Source organism: Urocampus carinirostris, chromosome 6, assembly GCF_059441175.1.
Source record: "Urocampus carinirostris isolate Australia breed hairy pipefish chromosome 6, RoL_Ucar_1.0, whole genome shotgun sequence".
NCBI lineage: Eukaryota > Metazoa > Chordata > Actinopteri > Syngnathiformes > Syngnathidae > Urocampus > Urocampus carinirostris.
In genome coordinates, this window is record NC_142354.1 from 42,115,342 (window position 1) to 42,128,095 (window position 12,754).

Here is a 12,754-nt window from a genome sequence, read left to right on the forward strand (position 1 = left end):
CTAGCTAGCTAGATAGATAGATAGATAGATAGATAGATAGATAGATAGATAGATAGATAGATAGATAGATAGATAGATAGATAGATAGATAGATAGATAGATAGATAGATAGATAGATAGATAGATAGATAGATAGATAGATACATAGATAAATAGATAGCAGGGTTGGGTAAGGTTTAGTTTCTTTTGTCTTTTATTATCATATTTGGTTTTGGAGAAATCCAAAAGTAATTGAAAGTAATCCAGTTAAAGTAACCCTACCCAGCCCTGATAGCTAGATAGATAGATAGATAGATAGATAGATAGATAGATAGATAGATAGATAGATAGATAGATAGATAGATAGATAGATAGATAGATAGATAGATAGATAGATAGATAGATAGATAGATAGATAGATAGATAGATAGATAGATAGATAGATAGATAGATAGATAGATAGATAGATAGATAGATAGATAGATAGATAGATAGATAGATAGATAGATAGATAGATAGATAGATAGATAGATAGATAGATAGCAGGGTCCGGGACCCATCACTTTTCACAGGTCAAATGAACACTGCATTACAAACACAAAAGATTCCATTTAAATAGTTGATTATAGGCCTCTATTAAACCAATTCACAGGCACTTAGGTCAATCTCTGTATAGCATCACTGGCACTATAGACTATGATCAATACTCAAACGCTCTTGGAGGGACGGGGCAGAACCAGCCTAAGCCCGATATCTACCACGCAGGATGGCATGTAAGACAGCGGAATCCACAGGAACTTGGCGTCCCACCCGGCGCTGTAGCGTGTCCGTGGATATACAGCTGTCAGAGCGTGCTCCATGCAGTTTGTCACTTTGGTCAGGTCCGAGTCACAGATAGCATTCATAATGAAGCGCTGGATCCTAATGTCTGCAATGTCATCGATCAGTTGATAACAAAAACTACGGATCTTTGAAAGTCATGAGGTTGCAAAAGGTGTACCGTATTTTCCGCACTATAAGGCGCACCGGGTTATAGGGTGCACCCCCCAAAAATAGTATTTGGTCCTATATTTTCCATACATAAGGCGCACCGGATTATAAGGCGCTACAATGGGAACGTCGACAAAACAGTCAGATAGTTCAGTCAAACTTATTACCCCCAAAGCTTGCAAAGAAGCAAATACGTGTCTCAGACATGTACGGAAACAGTGTCCAAACGATGTCACCAATCACTCAAATGCATCGTTCCAAATATCATTCGGAAGGTTAAAGTCTTGGGATTCAAGAAATGCCAGCCATTCCTTAGTTTCTATTTTCTTTTTCGCTCGCAACACTTCTGTTGCACACTTGGAATTGAGTTTAATTTAAAAAAAGACCCTTCACAGAAACATCGAGATCACTCTGAAACAAGATACTGGGAAAATATATAGCCGGAGTAGCTCACTGAAGTCGTTGCGTTCAATAATAATGTGCAACCATGGTCCTCTTATATCCGTGAGTGTAGTAAATCCAGGAGAGTAAAATATTTACAAATACAGAATAGTAAAAAATATTTTCTCTATGCCGTAGTGCAACCCAACGTGTGATTCACATTCATCTTTTTCGGCCAATTGCAGGCTTTGTTTCGCCCCTTTAGCCTATGCGAGCCTGTAAATTATAAAAAGGATCCGCCCCCTTTACCTCCGAATAACTTATAGCCAATAGTGACTGATTCAAATGATGATTGACACATTGGTTAGGAAATGAAACGCCGGTATATAAATCCCAGCATACACCGCGGACGACTTCGCCTTCGGGGGAAAATCTAGTCGGCGGCTGCTTGCCTTGTTTGCAAGACTTTGCGACTTATTATTGATCCATATATAAGGCGCAATGTATTATAAGGCGCATGGTCAGCTTTTGAAAAAAATAAAGGCTTTTAGGTGCCCCTTATAGTGCGGAAAATACGGTACTTAATAGGGTGTTTGCCAAGCTACTTACACTTATCAAGGTATTTGTCTCCATAGCTGGCTTGCACTTCGGGGCTGAGCTGGTTCCACAAGCGATGCAGTTCCCTCTCGATGGGCTCGAGGCTTGTCACGGCTGTCTTGAAGAAGCCAGGTTCGATGATGCACACGTTCACCCCAAAGTAGTTGATGTCTCTCCTGTGGACAACCACACAAAGGTATTTATTATTTATGTCATAGACATGGACATTTCGCAACATTTTAATGAAATGAAAATGAAATGATCTACATTTATATAGCGCTTTTCAAGTCAAGACTTCCCAAAGCACTTTACAGTGTGCTTCACATTTCCCAATAGTGGCCGTGCAGCCATGTAAGGCGCTAACATACTTATTGGGGGCATTAGGGGTTCAGTGTCTTACCCAAGGACACTTTGACATGTAACAGGGGAGCCGGGATTCGAACTGCGATCTCTTGATCCCAAGACGAGCACTCTACCTCCTGAGCCACTGCCGCCCCAAAGGTGATGAATCTGAGGTGAATGACAATTTTGGACAGCCTCTAGGTGGACAAGCATTGACCTACGCTTCTAAAGTCTAGAACAGGGGTAGGGAACCTATGGCTCGGGAGCCATATATGGCTCCGAAATAAAATGTAACTATTGCACATCTCTCTGTGGCGTTCCAAAGTCAGGGGATTCCATCCTGATTTTGGTCCATATAAAGCAGAAGCTACTTTATGCAGAAGTTCGATAAGAAACCATTTCAACTGATAAATAAAAACGCTGGCAAACGACTTTGATTGGGTGAGCAGTACGGGCGGGCGGATCCCTGCACACAGCGCAAGGCACTTCCTTCTCTCTCCCTCTCTCGCTCAGTGCAGTCTACACCCAAAGTGAATATAACGATATGCTTATCGTTTGCAGTAATTTGTGACATTTTTAAAAAGGACTTTGCATGCACATTGTTTTGAAACCGTTATTAAGGACAAATTTCAACTGAAGGTGGAAGACAAATTGTAAATGGCATATTTACATTGATTTGGGACACAGGATTTGGCATTATTATCATTTCATACATTTGATGAAATCATCAAGTGACACACAGTGAAATAAAATGAGCTGAAGAATTCGCTTTTGTCTAGAGAGCGTGTTCGGCAGTTTTTTCAATTTTATTTGAAAATACATGATGTGACACTGGCACACCTACTTCATATTTTGCTATTATTTCTTTCTTAAATGCAATAGTTGTACGCACTACTTTTCCTTTTTCATCTGTAGCAACTTTGCTGCTTGCACTGACTTTCTTCGGAGGCATAATTAGGGGCTGAAACACTTGATACACCTATATTAAAAGCGAAAGCAAAACGAAGCACGTCCGCACGCGATATCAGTCGGTCAGGAAAAGAGCGATCTCCACCCGTACGCCGCCCAGCATTGCACCCTAGCGTACGCACTCACGCATTACCGGCGTTCGAACTCCGATTTTTTTGACCGAACAGCGAAGCAAGAATTTCTCAAAATTTTGGGTCGGACTCCGATTTGTACGAACTGAGAGGCGTTCGAAAACCGAGGTTCCACTGTATTTAAAAAAAAGGAGATCAAGTGACCTTTTTGGAGCTCCATACAGGAAGGCCTCCTCACCTTAGACAATCAGAGAAAGACTCTACACCAAACTTGGAGATGCAGTAGCCGCCTCCATTGGCTGCCACCCGGCCCAGCACGGATGCCACGTTGACCAGGCGCCCGCGGGCCTTCTTGACCAGGGGCAAGAAAGTAATGGACATGCCAATCGTGCCATTCATGTTGACCTTGAGTGTGCTGTGGAAGTCCTCTACTTTCATCCACTCAGAGGGACCCATGGGCAGAGAGCGCCCAGCATTATTCACAATACCCCAGAGTCCTTATGGGATGATAACAGAAAAGAAGTACAAAACATGAATACTGTACATTGCTGAATACTGTACATTGTGTCACGGAACCGGACCGGGAGGCCGGAAGTGTGAACTCAATTGCGTAACGATCAGTTACTTTTATTTAGAAAATAAAAGTTGTCCAACACGCAGGGACAAAATCAAAACAGAAACAGGCTTACAGGCAATCAGTAACTTAGACTAGGTAATACTCACAAAACAGGCTTAAAGGCACTAACTAAAAAAAAACGGGCATGACAGGTCTTCCTTGAATCAAACAGAACAGAACAGAGCAAAACAGGGCAAAACAGAACAGACTAATGCAATGATCCAGCAACCGGCAGTCCCCAAAACCCGCCCTTAAGAAGCACACACGCAATTTAGACAATCTGTTACAGCCGGTGCCAAGGGGCGGGGCCAGCTGGTTGTCATGGCGACCATGCTGGTCATGCTCTTTGAGATGCTCTGGACTTATATTGGCTGTTTTTTGGTTTTGCTTTTTGCAAATGCTACATATGTGCCAGCGAATAATTGTGTATGTTCAAAGGCAGTATGAATAAAATGATGACTCACAACACGTGGTAAGCTTTCTCTCCTGGCTTTGATCTCTTTGATCTCCGGCAAAACGAACATCAAATGCGACAGAAACAAAATGAAAATAAATCCAAACAGCTTGCCAACATCATTTTTGCCGTTCCATGTATTCCGTTACTCCCCAAGCTTGCACAAAATTTAGTCATTTGATTCATATTTAGTTTCTTTTGTCTTTTATTAGCATATTTGGTATTGGAGTAATCCAAAAGTAATTGAAAGTACTCCAGTTAAAGTAACCCTACCCAACCCTGGATATATATATAACATGATCAATCCATTTGCAGAACGGCCTATTCTCACTTGGGGGATGTAAAATAATATCTTATAAAACAATATATAGGTTATTGAGACCATGTTGTTGTTTTTCTACATGTCAATCTGAGGAGCCACAAAAATATGTTGCTTTATTTATCTGATTGGATTGGAAAAAAATTGTTGTGTTTTGAGTGGTTTCAATTAGGTGCACTATGCTATATGCACCATTTTAAACATTTGTAACATTTGATCAGTCTGGCACTCGGCTTTTAGTGTTTTTTTTTTCATATGGCTCTCAATCTAATGACTTTGACACCCCTGTTTTACAGGCTCGCAAAAGTACAGTAACTTATTTTGGAAGAAAAATACCTCACCATTCTCGCCAACCTCTTTCTTGGTCCACTCCATAGCTTTCTGAATGCTGTCCTGACTGGTCACGTCCAGTAACACTGTTTTCAAGTAAGGCCCTGTCGACTTTTTCAGTTCTTCTGCCCCTTTTTCTGTCAGGCAGCCAGCCAGCACGTGGAAGCCCTTCCGATCAAGCTTTTTGCATAGCAGGTTTCCGAAGCCTGAGTCGCAACCGCTCACAAAAACGTATTTGTCTGCCAGGTGTTCGATCTCAAGGCTGTCCCTGTACAGCCACGCAGCAGTCCACAGCACCACAAAAGTGGCACTGATGTACAACCAAGCGTTATCCCTGCAGACAGAGGCAAATAAAGGGTTAAATGCATGTGTTTGTAGCCACAAAACCATTTCCTCTAACCTAGCCGGCACTAAGATGGCCGACCGAGGTCAACAGGCTTGGGGCTCTAGAGAGCCCGTGGATCACTCCGTCCCTGTCGTCTGGATATGAACAGCCTCACGATCAGCCACCAAAATGGATAAAAAAACTGGTTTCCTTCAGTTTCCTTTGAGGCCATGTGCTACCACACACACTCCTGCAGGACAAAGACAAGGAACCTTCCCGTGATGTCCTGCGAAGGACTCTCACCCGGGGGAGCCTTACGAATCCAACTCAATCCACTCAGACTCGCTCTCTCTTTCTTTCTTTGTCCTCTCTCCTTCTTTGTCTCTCCTTTTCTCTCTTCCCCCTTTACACTCTTGTCTCTCATTTTCTCTATCCCTTTCCTACTCTCTCCCAACCTCTCTCACTCTCTTTTCCCCCTTTTTGCATTTTACTCTGTCTGTCTTTCTCTCTTTCTATCCGTCCCTCTTTTTCTCTCTCTTCTACTCTCCTCTCTCTGTTCTTCCTAGGGCGGGCGACTTCGAGAGCAACCCTGGACCACAGTCCAAATGCCAGTGGTGCTTTCGAACCATTCGCTGCGACCAAACCCCAATCACCTGTACTACCTGCCCACGGGGCTTCCATAAATCATGCACCGGCCTGTCCGAACGTACTAAGGACTTCAGAGGCTTCGTCTGCTTGGTTTGCTTGGGTCACACCCCGTCAGGCCTGGCGGCACAGGACAGTCGCAGCCCCCTCTCCTTCGGAGAACTACGGAGCCTACCACGAGCGAGTCTAGCGCTACTAAGGATTACCTTAGGAGCCTTGAGTGACTCAACAACAACAACAGCACACACTCCTGATGATCTTGTGGCGTGACCATGCCATTGCAGTTTTCATCTGCGAACAGTTGACAGCAGTTCTTTGTAGGGTCCAATGTGCCCTCTGTTGCGCACAGTTTTGTTTGCCACATGGGTTAAGTAACTGATGCCTATGAGTTTCCTGTAGCATTACATCTCCATGGCCTGGGTTTTCTTTTCCAGTTTTGCTGTGAGAGGCCTTGTCTCCCAAGCATAGAGGAAGATGGAAGTTACCAGCGCTTGCATGAGTGTGATATTTGATTTCACTTCTATGTTCTTGTCCCTTGTCCGGGATAAGGTCTGGCAAGTGCAGCTGTGGTTTGAGCTATCCTGGCCGTGATTTCTGGTTCTGACCCCTCTTCTGACAGCTCCAAGATATTTAAATTTGGTGACAGGTTTTCGCTCTCTGTGGCTGATGGTGATACCTTGGGGATTGTTGGTCATTACTTTTGTTTGTTATCTGTGCTGTTTTACATCCCATACTTGGTTGATGCTTTGTGAAATGTGAAATGATCTGCATTTCTATAGCGCTTTTCAAGTCAATGACTTCCCAAAGCGCTTTACAATGTGCTCCACAGTTCCCAATAGCGGCCTTGTTTTGCAGCCATGTAAGACGCTAACCTGCTTATTGGGGGTGTTAGGGGTTCAGTGCCTTACCCAAGGACACTTAGACATGTAACACGGACGAGCCGGGATTCGAACTGGGATCCCTTGATCCCAAGACGAGCGCTCTACCTCCTGAGCTACTGTCGCCCCCAAGGCGATTGATGAGATCTCTGAGTTCCTGTTCGTCTCCTGCCAATCCAGCAATATCATCAGCCAAACTGAGGCGAGAGACAGTGTGTCCCAGAATACTGACCGCACCTTTATGTCGCTCCAGAGCTTCGGACATAATCCTCTCCAGGAAGATGTTGACTAAAGTTGGAGATATATGAAGCCTTGTCTCACACCAACTGTGGTTTCAAACCATACTCCAATAGTACCATTGATGAGTCTAAACTACCGTAAATTCCTGACTATAAGCTGCTACTTTTTTCCCAAATGTTCAACCCTCCGGCTTATTCAGTGAAGCGGCCAATTTATGTAATTTTTCTAACGGCCACTAGCGGCGCTGGAGTATAAAAGGTAAGATTAAGACCAGTAGAATATGTGCGCCAAAAAACACTGCAACACTCTAAATTCATGCATACATAGTCTGTTAAGTAAAGGTACGTTCCGATAATGAGGAAGACGCCATCGTTATGAGGACGAAGTTGAGGATGATCTACCGTGAATTTCACAATTACGGGATGCCTTTTTTTACAGGCACGTTTGATGCATATCGAGCGTGATCCTACTAGCGTGTTGGTACCTTTCAAAGGCACGGTTTGGGATGAAAGTTATATTATTATTATTATTAAAGCTTTGAAAACTCTCTCGGTGTACCGTCTTTCTTCGTAAATATGTGTAACCATGTATAATATGTATTTGCAACTGTATATTTTTGTAATGTATTTATTTTAGAGATTTATTCTTTTATGTGTTCTACGGACGAATCAAAAGTAGGTGCGGAGCAAACGCGGGCTGACGGGAAGTGGGGTAAAGCTGAGTTACCGGTAGATCTGTCTGTTGTCGCAGCGGACAATAGTGGATATATATTTTTCCCACCCTTAACTTTGGAACTAAACATTTTGCTTCCTTGGATTACTTTCAACGGGACCCGGACTTTACAAGTCTGCATCATACCTTAATTACGGGTATCATTTTCCGTTCATGATGCCGACTGTGGTTCTAGGATTGTGCACTATTGACTTTTGGATTGTGTCGGTAGGAGTCTAGGAGGCTAGGACCTTGACTCAGCCTCTTGGCTGGGGGCAAGTGTCTCGGCCTATTGGCTTTGTAGTGTATTATGATTTGACGGATAGTGGATAAATGATAAAGAACAAAGAACATTAAATCTCTACAAAATCACAATTCCGGAACTTTCAGCCTGGTCTGCGTTAAACTTGTGATCGTGTCACAAGTTTTAACGCGGGCGCACGCGGCTTATACACAGGTGCGGCTTGTGTAAGTACAAAAGTGGAAAATTAACTTAAAAAGTGGTGGGTGCGGCTTATAATCAGGTGCGCTCTATAGTTTGGAATTTACGGCAGTTTCTGGCCCATGTTGTACTTCTGCATAGTGGCTCACAAGGCAGCTTGCCACATTCTGCTAAACGCATTCTTAAAATCCACAAAGACGTGGTAGATGATTCTCTGGTGTTTCTGAAATTTATCTCATAGGATGCACAGACTAAAAATGTGTTCTCTGGTGCTCCTTTCCTCCCTGACTCCTGCCTGTAGTTTCAACCATCAAAATGTATTTTTCCAGTAGTAAACTTATCCATTAAATGGTTGATTTCACATATCTTACTGAAGCAAAATGGTCATACTGAAAACAACCTTTTTGTTTTTCAAACTTTATGAAGTGTCAATTTGATGCATACGCGCACTGAAGCACTTTCTTACCCTAAAAGCGTGTAAACAAACTCCATTTTTATTCTGCCTTCAAGCTCTGAAGTTGATTTGCTGTGCCTGCATAGGACAAAACAAAGTGAAGTTACAAAAGGAAACCTAGGAAATAACACAAAAAAGAAATATTTTAGCTCAAAACGAAGCCCTTCTTCCTCTGCATGTAAGCCATGGGTTGCAAAGTCTTGCTTGGAGCCACATGAGAAATATTTGCCTAATACTCTTATGAAGGACAGAAAGGCATTTGTAAGGGATGGTGGGAGGTTTGGAGGGGCCCGCATTGTTTGCAAGTGGTAATGCCCGTGACGGCTTTGCTAAGAGGCTGCTGCTAATCAATTACGTTTTAGCCTTATAGAGAGGGACACAAAAAATAAAAAATAAATATTTATTGAACTAGCCACATTTAATTATAGTTATGTGACATTTTGCACCTTATGCTTAAACTTTGTCCCTCTTTTTTCCATCAGCCCTTTTTTCCTTCTGTTTTTTGAATTGTTACATAAAGTTTTTGATTTTACAATTCATTTAATCCTTGTATTGGGATAAACAGAGGGAAACATAAAATTTCAATCAATCAATCAATCAATTGGTACTGTATGACATTGCTTTTGCATTGAATAATTTCAAATTAGTATTTCTAGTTACCATATTAATGAGAAAGCAAATTGTGAGTAAAAAAAGCAAGAACGAATATGAATATGTACCTATCTAACATTGTCATTTAAACTGTATTTGCAAAAATAATTGCTTTAAAATTATTTATTTTTATGAAGTTTTGTTTTGTCTTAAGAGGATTTAAAAATGTAATTTTAAATGAGCAGCAATTTAATGGCAGGTATGGCTTGTTACATATATTTATTTTACATTATGCTTTGGCACACCAAAAAATATCATAGATTCGTTTTTTTTTTTCATCTATTGAGTTTCCCAATCTTTTTGAGCCAAGGCACACTTTTTTAATAAAAAAAAAAATCATAGTGGGTCAAAATGTTTTAAAAATTATTTCCTGGCACCAGTTTTGTTATTTTTAAAGGGGCAGTGTGTATTATTGCGCTGCTCGTACTGGTACTGTAAACTTCATTAAAAAAAAAGAATATAGTTTTTTAAAAAGTAAACAAAGATATAGAAGAATTTGTATGGAAATAAAATGAATTAGGAATACATTAATCCATAATCAGCTGAGGCTGCACTTAAAGGGACAGTGTGTATTATTCAATGTCATTTATTTAAAGAAAACAGATAAAAGTACAAAAAGAAAAACCTTGCAAAGAGCTGGGCAAAAAAATTAGTAGAAAATTTGTTCATTTTGGTCACTTTTAGTGTCCATAGTTTGCATTCTTCCTTGTGCCTTTCAGCACTTGTTTCAGGTTGCACATTACAATACAACGACATCTAGTGGTCAAATACACACTGCCCCTCTAAGGCCTAATTTATCATGATGCGCAAATTGACAGTATAAAGTAATATTCCTTTTGGTTTTTGTTGTACTTTCAACTTGTTTTTTTTTACTTTACTTTATATTTTGACAAAAATACAAAAAAAATGATCTGCCAGTGGAACAGAAGTTTTCTTTACTATCTTCTTAACAGGTATCGTCTTTGTTGGATTTGTTTGATTATGTTTGCAGTCCAGTGTTAGACAGCTTTATCAAACAAAACGAGTTATAATATATTTCTCTCTGCTGCGTCATCAGCACATAACTGGTTCATAAAAGGAACTTAAAAAACAGTAATTTGATGCCACACAGAGATGGATAAATGTTACATTGCTTACTGTTTAAAGGCCACTAAAGAATTCTGAAAAAATTGTAGCATTGGCATGTTTTTTTAAAGATATAATTGGGAAATTTCCTGTGGCACAGAAGACAAGGTCTCATGGCACACTGGCTGCAAAACATTGTGGTGGCATTATCATTATAAGTTACTAATATGGTTTGACAAAGATGCCGTATTTGGATGGATGGCTGGATGATAACCAGGGTTGGGTAGGGTTACTTTAACTGGATTACTTTCAATTACTTTTGGATGACTCCAATACCAAATATGCTAATAAAAGACAAAAGAAACTAAATAGGAATAAAATGACTAACTTTTGTGCAGGCTAGGGGAGTAACAAAATACATGGAACGGCAAAAATGATGTCGGCACGCTGTTTGGATTTATTTTCATTTTGTTTCTGTGGCATTTTATGTTAGTTTTGCCAGAGATCAAAGAGATCAAAGCCAGGAGAGAAAGCTTACCACGTGTTGTGAGTCATCATTGTATTCATTTTTTAGTTTATTTTGTCTTTTATTAGTATATTTGGTATTGGAGTAATCCAAAAGTAATTGAAAGTAATCAAGTTAAAGTAATCCTACCCAACCCTGGTCATGGGGAAGACGATTTAAGTTGGGGGGAGATTCCCAGACCAAGGGAATCACTTTGTATCCTGAAACGCCTTTGTAACGAGAGGCAATAATTTCCTGTTGTGGTACTTCGTAACCTGAAACCTTTGTATGCTGAGCATAGTTGGGTATGGTTAATTTAACTTGATTACTTTCAATTACTTTTGGATTACTCCAATACCAAATATGCTAATAAAAGACAAAAGAAAATAAATATGAATACAATGACTAAATTTTGTGCAGGCTTGGGGAGTAACGGAATACCTGGAACGGCAAAAATGATGTCGGCAAGCTGTTTGGATTTATTTTCATTTTGTTTCTGTGGCATTTTATGTTAGTTTTGCCGGAGATGAAAGAGATCAAAGCCAGGAGAGAAAGCTTACCACGTGTTGTGAGTCATATCTTATTCATATTTAGTTTATTTTGTCTTTTATCGGCATATTTGGTATTGGAGTCATCCAAAAGTCATTGAAAGTAATCCAGTTAAAGTAACCCTACCCAACCCTGATGATTACACACATCTTTAGTAATTGTGTTTGCAAATCCGATACAAAATAGTGTATACAATAAACCAAAGTAACAAAACGCATCTTTTCTTACCTTTTTCAAAGTGATGAACTTGTACCCTTGTAACACGTATCCTTGTTCCACTGCTCACGCTCTGGTCACAACCTTAGGACGTCGCACAACAAGGCTTTCACCCGTGCTGCCGCCGCTTTATCCCTTAAGACAAGTTTGCCATTGCTAATCCCAAATCCATCAAGGCATTTGCGTTGTGCACATGTGCACTTTGATGAAAAATGTAACAAACGCAAGAATTTTGTTTAAGTCATTTGGATAAGCCAATTTATTGCGGTACAGTATTGCATTTCAAATTACTTTGGGATCAGGAGAGTGTTTTTTGTATCTGCACAAACACGAAACTGGTTTTATTTAAGCGTATTAGGAGCATAATCTTAGATGTGAGAGGCCTTTGTAGGATTTTAAGTGGGTTCCGTGTAAAGGGGACTGTTTTCCCCGTTTTCTACAAATGGGAAAGCTTATTCGGGAAAAACAGTTGGCCTGATATGCACTTGCCTTCATGTCAAAACAAAAAGGAAAGCAGACGTGCAATGAGTTTTGTTGTTTAATAACGTATACATCAATTGTGCAGAATCTAAAGGAGCTGTATATAACTTATCCATCCATCTATTAACTGCACCGCTTATCCTCAGTAGGGTCGCGGGGGGGCTGGAGCCCATCCCAGCTATCTTCGGGCAGTGGGCAGGGGACACCCTGAACTGGTTGCCAGCCAGTCACAGGGCACACAGGGACAGACAATTTTCTCGCGCATTCACACCTAGGGACAATTTGGACCGGCCAATTAATCTGATAATGCATGTTTTTGAAATGTGGGAGGAAACCCACGCAAGCACGGGGAGAACATGCAAACTGCACACAGGAAGGCTGGTAGCTGGATTTGAACCCATGACCTCAGAACTGTGCACATGCTTAAACCACTGCGCTGCCGTGCTGCCCCTTGTATATAACCATTGAGAAAAAAAATCTTCATCAATATTAGCCTGTCAATGCTCCTAATTGTTCCTTTTAATATTCAGCTCTACAAAAAAAAA

General features: G+C 40.8%; 1 protein-coding gene across 1 annotated transcript; it reads right to left on the minus strand.

The window, feature by feature from the left end:
• Nucleotides 1–25: 25 nt before the first annotated feature.
• On the minus strand, nt 26–11,962 carry rdh5 (retinol dehydrogenase 5 (11-cis/9-cis)). The gene is made up of 6 exons (XM_088339032.1): nt 11,742–11,962; nt 8,756–8,821; nt 5,060–5,382; nt 3,568–3,826; nt 1,960–2,123; nt 26–907 (listed from the first exon to the last, which is right to left on the minus strand). The coding sequence occupies exons 2-6, from the start codon at nt 8,779–8,781 to the stop codon at nt 687–689; spliced, it is 993 nt and encodes a 330-aa protein (XP_088195158.1). The 5' UTR covers nt 8,782–8,821; nt 11,742–11,962; the 3' UTR covers nt 26–686.
• Between the last annotated feature and the right edge of the window lie 792 nt (nt 11,963–12,754).

What these genes read in the sequence shown, in the direction of transcription:
- rdh5 (XM_088339032.1), bottom strand. Translation starts at nt 8,781, where the DNA reads ATGGAGTTTGTTTACACGCTTTTAGG. An exon ending in TTTGTTTACACGCTTTTAGG is followed by an intron (nt 5,383 to 8,755) that starts GTAAGAAAGTGC and finishes CTCTGTCTGCAG; the next exon opens with GGATAACGCTTGGTTGTACA. An exon ending in TCTTTCTCTGATTGTCTAAG is followed by an intron (nt 2,124 to 3,567) that starts GTGAGGAGGCCT and finishes GGTTGTCCACAG; the next exon opens with GAGAGACATCAACTACTTTG.